We start from the raw sequence: 9,011 nt of genomic DNA, 5'->3' as shown, positions 1-9,011 counted from the left end.
TTGTTCCTACTGATTTAGCAACTACCACATACATTCATAGATGACACATTCTTCCCTTGGCGTGGGCTCAAGATGGTATAACAGTGCTATTCCAGAAGAGGAGGGAGGATCCACCCCCCAGAAATGTGAAAGATTTTCAGACAGAGGAAACATGCCAAAACTGAAAACCATAGCCTGATCCAGCCTAAAAATAACCTCTAGACAGACAAATAACCATAGCCAGCCTAAAAATAGAGTGCACGTGTGATCTGTCTATATCAGCCGCCACTCACTTGCAGCAAATCAGTACACACAGGAAAACAGATTAACCAGCAACATAAATAGTACTAATTAGGAGACAATCCAGGACAAGATCACTATTACCCCCTCGAAATGTTACAGAGCGCGGCACATGGCGTGTCACAGGACAAACCTGGATTATGGTAGTTTTTCCACAGGATGTTAGTATTATCAGGGTATAATGTTACAGAGCAGTGAGTGAGTTGCATTTCTCATGCAGGGTTTCCCATGGTTACACAGCAGCCAGTTTCTGCCATCTCTTTTCAGGTTTCTTCCTTTTCCCCCTTCTCTTCTCCAGAATGAGCTTCACAAAACTTGCTGCTTCCATGAACAGAGCATCTTCCCTTCGGTGATGTTTCAGAAAGAGCAGCGCAACACCCGCAGAATTTGCTCCTGTAATCCAGGTCACCATTCTTTTCGTCATCGATCCTTGCACTGATGGAGTTCGCACACCGAAGAGCTACTCGTGTTTCAACTCCATGCCTGGTCTTTCTCTGAAACAACTCGTGGGAACCCATGGCAGAGAAAACTAATTTCAACAGTCACTCAGTCAGGTTCACTGTCTTTTCATTTAAGAGTTCCTTTTACTTGTCGTTTCTCTTTTCGGACAAAATTAGTTGCTCGTCCAGGCAAATTTTTTTGGTCAGTCTATTTACAAATACAAACCCTTGTATTATTGCCTTTTTCCCAATGTTGCTACCATCTGAGGCCCCATGTAGCCATGCTATTTAACGTCACACCCTCATGACGATCGCCGCCAACTTCTGATCCCTTTCTGAGGCAGTTTGAAGGGGCTCCAGCTTTTCCTTCGTTTCGGGCTGTCAGAGAAGACGCCCGTCGCCAATGCCTGCTGAAGCCACAGCTCAAATTCGTCTTCAGGGATCATCTCGGCGTCCAGGCTAAAGGGATACCGAGAACTGTGAGATCGCTGAGGCATCCTATCCGCACCAACCATGTTCACCATAAAAGTTGGACCATGAGTGTTTGGTTTGCACTCCATTCCCTGGATTATTAACAAAAACAGAATGGGTTAAAGAAGTGTTGCCCATTTTTCAGATATAACACCGCAACATCCTTTCCTTACTATCAGAAAATGGCATGTCAGCAGTTGATGTGGCCATCATATTACCTGCAATACATGTTCTGGGTCCTACTTTCTAGAGAGCTTAACATGGTCCCTACTCTAAAAGGAAGTTGGTATTCTATCCACCTTACAAGATCGAACAACCAACTGAACCTATTTACAAAGTAGAGCAATCTGGACTATGCTAAACTACAAAGACTAAATTCAGCCAGTATACTCATGAATACACTATAAACAAATAAAACAGCAGAGCCTAACCACATAAAGCAAGGAATGCATACAAACCCTCCAATAAGTTTTCTTTTGGACAAACACAATTATCATGGGGCTGTACACTCGGTAGAAAAATTACACCAATCTGTTGAGATATGGTATGCAACAAGGGAATATTTGAAACAAGAAATGAATTCGAATTTTCAAGATAACAGATCCTTCTAATCCAGTCTATCTGATGTCTTTTTCAGTGAATCAAACATGGATCATTGCCGACGTCAACAAGGAAGCGACTAAAAGTTAAAGCATATCACTTGAGACATTTATTATGGCAAGTAAATATGCATGTAAATAACTGAAATGTATAATCAAATCAAACATGACAAGATAGATGGAGACAGACTCACCTGGCAAGTAGCCCACTCAGATACATCAAATATTTTACTCTCCGCACAGACAAAAGCTCTTGGTATTTCTATCTGGAGTGAACAATCAAGAAAGAACAGAATTTAAGTTATATTGGACATTACTTTCTGCAGTGGCAAAATACACATGCATGCTTTAAGTTAGTGATTCCTCGGTGATGTCTTGTATTCAGCAGAATTTGCTTAAGCAATTCACTTTAGAATACCAGGATTGAGATAAGCTAGAAATTCAAGGTACTTTGAGCATCCACTTTAGCAACATAGATATCCTTAGATGATCTACGATCAGAAGCAAAACATTCTGGGGTTCTTACAGCTCAAATGAACAAATCTGCTCAAACCCAACATCGGCCTCAGGCAGTATAGACTAGCCCAGTTTAAGCAGTATAAGCGAGTACGAAGGGACTGAGGTTTTCACTCATGAAAAACACCTCGTTGAGTTTTCTACCAAATAGGTGTGCACTGTGCAGAGTGCCAGGATTCAGAAGATTATGTCTTCTTCTATATAAATCTCATTCTCCCTTTGTTTAAACCACTGGTTCCCAGTAGTTCATTCCATAAACCCAAGATGACTGCAATAGGTGCTTCCATCTAAACTAACGCTGAGGTAAAATAAAAATATAATGAAGTTTACATGTTATTTAGACACAGAACTGTACCTTCAAGGATGCAGAATATCTATTTTCCACCCACCCATCTCCGTCCTTGGCAACATGGTATTGGGAACAATCCTGCAAGCACACAATTCATGCAAATTAGCTGGAGCGATGCTCTCAGTTAACAAATGCCCTAAAAGTACATGCTGGGCTCCTAACCTGGCACCATCTTGCTTTTGCTTTGCTTCTCTTGGTACATATCCATAAATGAAAATTACCACATTTTGTGCACTGTATACGCCTGGACTCCTCAGAGAGAAACTCTACCCCACTCTGCAAAAAAGATATTTATCAATTGACTTCATTTTTCAATTATAAATGAGTTATACAAAGAAAACAGTATCAAACAAGATTGTCCAAAACAGGAGGGTCGCGCATAAATCACCTTGTTTAAGAAATTGACCAGGTTACATACAGAAGATAACTAACTGAATTCCGTAGTGACAAAACAATAGAAGATAACTGACTAAATTCCATACTAACAGAATAAGAGTATCTGTTGAGGGGTAGCACGTGGTATCTGAGGGATTTTTCAATACGAATGAGCTCCAAAGGATAATAATATCAGAAGGTACATTACAAAGGGGAATGTGCAGAATACTAGAGATCGCATTGTGTGCTCCCAAACTTAACAAGATCATGTGCAAATCAAAGACATCTACATTCCATATTTAGTTATTTACAAGGACAAGAACCCACCGGTTGAGAGACAACACGTGATCTCTGAGTCATTTGCCGTGATTCTTCTTTCCTCAGCTGTTCATCATAGCCATTTTTCTTCGTTAAATCTGAGAGTACCTGCATGGAGGTACGACTAGACCGGTTACCTTTATCAAGAGTCAAATAACACAGTTGTGATCAAGAAATGATACACTGTCAGATTTGAGAAAACTCTACGAAAGAAAGCCCAAAGTTGGCATATACTCCCAAGTACGTGCCTCAAAAGCTGACTGAAGCTTCTTGAATGACTCGCACGCCAATGGATTCCCCATGTTTTTATCAGGATGGACAAGAACTGCCTAGACAGACAAAATGCACCAGGAAAATAAGTAACAGAAACATGGATGATCGTTCAGCTTAAAGTGCTGTTGTCTATTACCAGTTTTCTGTATTCCTTTTTCAATTCGATCAGATTGATGCTTTTGCTCCGAGGGATGCCCAAAACATCATAATAGGTCAAACCATCCATTATCCTCTTCATCTCGTCCAACGAAGTAGAATTTGATTTCACTATTTTACTAGGAGATGGCTCCTTCTGTACATGTAACACGTCTTGGGTAGGTGCTGCGCAAAAGGGCTTTGCAGACGACACGGTCTCTGGTTCACTTTCAGGAGCAGGGGGATATTCACAGCCACGAAAGAAGGCATCCGTGGCTGGATCAGAATCCTTCATTTCTTCAAATGGTCTCTCTTCCGTGCTTCCCTCATATCCTTGCAGCAGCTTGTTCAGAAGATCATTTGTCAGAAAAGAGAGATTCAGCGTGAAGAAAACTCCAAGCCACCCGACACGAACAGCCACACAATAAACAGCATACATAGCCAAGACAGGTATGACAAATCGTGCATGTTTCAAAGAACACATACAACCTGCATGACCACAGAGGAGCCTCCATTAGATGAGGATGATCAAATAAATAGGCCGAATGAGGCAACATCAGAAGCAATTCAGATGAACAACCTCCAGCAACCAGAAGCATGCCGGTAATCCAAAAGTAGCCATACATCCACATAATCATTATTCCAAACAGTCCTACAATAAGAAGGCCAGGCGTATAGCCCATGTAGTGAATGACTGCCGCAACAGCTCCCTGAAACAGTGCACCATCAAACAATCAGATAACATAACCTCTTCTGATATATCCTTCTTACATGGGAAACTTGTATCCTTACTTGAAAGCAGAAGTTACTACCTTACAGAGGTCGTACTAATTAAGTAAGTATGTATATTAGATGATGATGGAACAAGAGACATTGTCTGCATTGCAATAAGAAAAGTGGCAGGGAGAAAACAACAGGAGAGATGACCCTATTTTTTCTCCATTATTTCACTGCCGATTACTGATTCAGTGGTGCAATCTAGCTGAAAAGGTCAGATATCCCCCAGGGGAAGTAGACCAAACTTCCAAACGTCTCTAACAGTGGACAGATAGAATCTAGAAATGGCATAAACGAGCACTAAAGCATGACATCAGATTACACTAGGCAGTAATACATCAAGCCAATCAATCATGTGATAGTTTAATGGCGTTCTACTTTACCAGCAATTACTACTTCAACTATGCTACTTTAGTAAAGATGCAGCCTAACATGCAATCCACAATCAGATAGCGAAAGCAGCGCATGACAAATCCTTATCCAGTAAACATCCGGGCTGCTTTGCCAAAGCAGCAGGTGAGGATGATTATGATTTGCAGCACGAACCAGGCCGAGGAGGGCGTAGAGGGCGCAGGCCGAGGAGGTCATGCACACGAAGCAGCTCCAGAGGATGACGAAGACGGCGGCGGGGCCGAGGCTGGCGAGCGCGAGGAGGCCCCGCGCCGTGCAGCCCCGCCACTGCCTCAGCGCCTCGAGCAGGAGGCGCGAGGAGCTGGCGCAGGCCCGGGACACGGCCGGCCAGTGGCGGTCGACGAGGAAGGCGAGGCGGTCCCTGCCGCAGCCCGCCGCGGCGTGCGCCCAGGCGACGACGTGCTTCTGGGAGAGGACCCACGTCCACCCCTGGTTCCAGAGCCCCAAATCCGCCATGGCAGCCGCGAGCGCTCGGCCAGACCAGATTGGTCAACTCCGGGGCCGCAGGGCCGCCATTTCCCCCGATTGGAACCGAGCCACGCCGGAACCGCTCGCCGGGCGCCGCAAGAACCAACTTTCCCCCAAACCAATCGAACAAGCTCGACGAAGAGGGGCGGACGCCGCAACCCGGCTCAAGAAGTCATCCGGAACCGCCTCCCCCGGCCCCGCCGAAAACCAGCGGATCGAGGCCCGGAGCTATATGAGGCCACCGCGGCGGAAGAAGTCCAGAGCGGCGCCGCCTCTGGCCCGAGAAACGACGAGAAATCCCCGGTGGATAAAGGCGCCCCGGGGGTTAGGGGGCCGCCGACAGCTGGGCTGGGGTGGGGTGGGGGTTGGATCTTCCGTCGGTGAATCGGCCGGGGTGGTAAAATAGCGGCGACGCCCCGGGAATCTGCCGACGCTGCCGCTTTGCCCGAGCTTTCGCCGCGCTCCGTCTCTTGCTCTACTGGTGGTGGTGGTGGTGGTGCTAGTTTGGGGCGAGCCACATCTCGTGACAAAAGAAGGATTGGGGCGAGGAGGAGCTGAAAGGGAAAAGAAGGGATCTTTCAAAAGGCACACGCTCGCTCGCTCGCTCTGTCTAGAGAGAGGGATTAGGGTTGGGAGGAGAGAGAGCAGTAACTGTCGATGGAAATGGTGGAGGGCATGGGGTTGTGGTGGGGGTGATGACTGACCAGAGTGGGTGGTTAGAGAGAGAGAGGGTAGCTCCGCTCTGCTCAGCTTTTAGAGAGGGAAGTGAGTGGTTTCATATTTGATTTGAGAAGATGATGACTGTGGATGTAGTAGGAGTACTAATTAATGGTTTTATGGCAATTCATAAAGGCAATTATTATAAGGGATCTAGTTCATTTTTATGGTTGAGTATAATTAATGATGCTACTAGATCTAAGGCTGGTCATAGTGGGGAGTAACTTAAACTAGTGTCATATGCATGACACTAGTCTAAGTTAATACCTTCATAGTGCAAAGTAACATAGTACTAGTGTCATATGTGGCTTCATTTAATAGCTTGTAGACTCATGTTGTCTTGAAAAGCGCTATGTTACAGTAACATATTATGTTACTACTTCTCATTAACTACTTACCACATAAGCAAAAAATTCTCGAGGTGCGCTATGTTACCACCTAAGTTACTCCCACTATGACTAGCCTAAAAGATCTTATACGGTATTAGTTTACAAATGGAGTACAAGTTTATTAGGCTAGTCATAGTGGGAGTAACTTAGCTAGTAACATAGCGCACTTCGAGAAAATTCTGCTTATGTGGCAAGTAATTAATGAGAGATAATAACATAATATGTTAATGTAACATAACGCTTTTCAAAACAAGATGAGTCTACGAGTTAATAAATGAAGTCATCTATGATACTAGTATCAGTATGTTACTTTGCATTATAAAGGTAGTAACTTAGACTAGTGTCATATGCATGCCACTAGTCTAAGTTACTCCCCACTATAACCAGCCTTACGGTGAGAGGGCATGGATAATTTGTGACTGAACGATTGGTTTTTTTATGTGTAGTAGGTCTGGTTGATTAATTGACTGATTTACTATTTGTATTAAGAGCACTTCTTGCACAAACTAATAGCAGTGGGAGAATTCCTTGTTAAGGAAGTACAGAGTGCATTCATGTGTTGAGCACTAATTAAGTGGAGCCATCTGCTCGCTCATAGTACTAGCTACCAATTAATAGCTGCATGTTCCTTTCTTCCTTCCTGGCATGCACAATCACACTTCCTTTTGGGTCTTAATAATGGCACCATACGCCCTGGAGTGTTAAGGTGGGATTTGTGTGTAACCTCCTTCACTGATTGCAGTGCGTCCGAAGTAGTTAGACGCATTTGTGAGTTTTTTGTTTTGTTTTGTTGAGTGTATACATGTTGAGGTCTTTTTTGGTTTGGAGGAATTTCAGGCCTCGTACTTGTTTATTAAAAAATCCCATGTTCTTCATGAGGGAGATTTTTATGGATAAGTGTTTTGACGGGTGGGGCTGGGCAGATAAGCCTTTAAAAGTATTTGCATTTAATGTTAAAACAATAAATAAGACCCGGCACTCCATCCAGGGCAACAAAAAGATATGGATGCCCTTGATAACATGTGTCACATGACCACGCACGGAAGAGGCATGTGTGAGGGCATGTCACCTGACACTATGAGTTAACAACGAGAACCACTCCCCCGTGAGCAGGGGTGGAGCCAGGATTTAGACATAGGGGGACGAAGCAAAGTTGGAAAAAAAAACACCGCTTCATTGCTATAGAGTATAGACATGTGGTAGCTACATTTGAATTAGTTATATAATCTCGGTAAATTTCAATAACATAAAGTATATTAACAATTTCATTAGAAGAGAACTCAGTTCTGAATTTCTTTCGAAGCAAGTTTTCATGCAATGCTCGAGCAAGTCGTCTCTCATTTTACTTTGAAAACATGCCCTCGACAATTAAGCTGAAATAATATTTCTGGTGTTTGGCGACCCTTTTCTCTTGATAAATATAAATCTTAAAAATGACATTACAAGTCACATAATTAAAAGAATTGAAATTTGATGTACAAATTTGATAGGTATAAGGTGGGAACTGATCGAGATGAGCAAGCAGTTGTTAGTTGTGCTAACCTTGGCTAGTTGGCCGGAGAATTAACGAGCTCACGATGGCGCCGACGTCGCCTCTGATCTAATCCGGAATTGATCGCCAAGATTTACAGGAAGAGCGTTAAGTAGCAAGGATGTACGACAGAGCCAATTTTCTTGATCGTTTGTTCAGTTGCTAAATTGTGCAGATCCAATATCCTAATGCAATCACCGTGATTAATAGATTAATTCACTATTTTATAGTCGACACTAACGCACCATACTAGGATAGTAGGATTTTAATTCATAATAACTGATAGTTACAAGTACGAGCTAGTACCTTCCTCTATCTGATCTTTGTTTCTCCCGGTAAAACTCTGATCTAATGAAGCCTCCTCATCCTGCCTTAGTTCTTAGACACTGGACAAACAGTGGACAAAGACGAAAGATCAACGCAGCCGATAGGGTAGGGGCGGCGGCGTGGTGAGCGCCTTACTTGAGTGGGAGCGGCAGAGGGAGCCGGGCAGCCAGCGGCTGGACGGCAGCTGCAAACAACGCCCTAGACCCTAGTGCGAGGACATGATCAAAGAATCGATCGCATGTGGGGCAAACAACCAGTGCACGACCGCCCATCTGTGGTTGTGCTGCCATCTGTTCACATGCACCAATGGACTGATTTGGTTGTCATTTGTAAATCGTGCACATAGTGTCGTGCATATAGCAGTGCTCAACAATAAAAGGCCACAACCACATGACAATGACATGGGCTATTGGGCTTTGGTCTAGGATAGTTATTATATTAGTACTTATATGGGCTAATTTCCCTAGAAAAATCTTATATGGGCTAATGATGTGATTAGCATGTGTGCCTCATGTTGGAGATGGAGATGTGTGACGTTGTGAAAATGAAGAAGGGCGAAGAAACCACCTCAACCAAAAAGCCGTCATTAAATCAGGAAGAACACTTTGCTGACACCAAAAAAAGTGTCGAGCCTCA

At 43.8% G+C, this 9,011-nt stretch overlaps 1 protein-coding gene across 1 annotated transcript; it reads right to left on the bottom strand.

The window, feature by feature from the left end:
• Positions 1-304: 304 nt before the first annotated feature.
• Positions 305-6,152, bottom strand: LOC119299018. The gene is made up of 9 exons (XM_037576337.1): positions 5,079-6,152; positions 4,336-4,465; positions 3,757-4,244; positions 3,596-3,676; positions 3,357-3,455; positions 2,817-2,930; positions 2,661-2,732; positions 1,984-2,055; positions 305-1,282 (listed from the first exon to the last, which is right to left on the bottom strand). Exons 1-9 carry the CDS (start codon positions 5,397-5,399, stop codon positions 1,022-1,024), a joined length of 1,638 nt encoding a protein of 545 aa, XP_037432234.1. The 5' UTR covers positions 5,400-6,152; the 3' UTR covers positions 305-1,021.
• Positions 6,153-9,011: the final 2,859 nt, after the last annotated feature.

Source organism: Triticum dicoccoides, chromosome 5A (genome assembly GCF_002162155.2).
Source record: "Triticum dicoccoides isolate Atlit2015 ecotype Zavitan chromosome 5A, WEW_v2.0, whole genome shotgun sequence".
Taxonomy (NCBI): domain Eukaryota; kingdom Viridiplantae; phylum Streptophyta; class Magnoliopsida; order Poales; family Poaceae; genus Triticum; species Triticum dicoccoides.
This window is presented reverse-complemented; position numbering and strand designations above follow the sequence as displayed.

Coding starts and splice junctions, on each gene's coding strand:
- LOC119299018 (XM_037576337.1), bottom strand. CDS start 5,399: ATGGCGGATTTGGGGCTCTGGAACCAGGGGTGGACGTGGGTCCTCTCC. Junction 3,677..3,756: donor AAAAGGAATACAGAAAACTG/GTAATAGACAAC, acceptor TTGTCTGTCTAG/GCAGTTCTTGTCCATCCTGA. Junction 1,283..1,983: donor CTGAGTGGGCTACTTGCCAG/GTGAGTCTGTCT, acceptor TTAATAATCCAG/GGAATGGAGTGCAAACCAAA.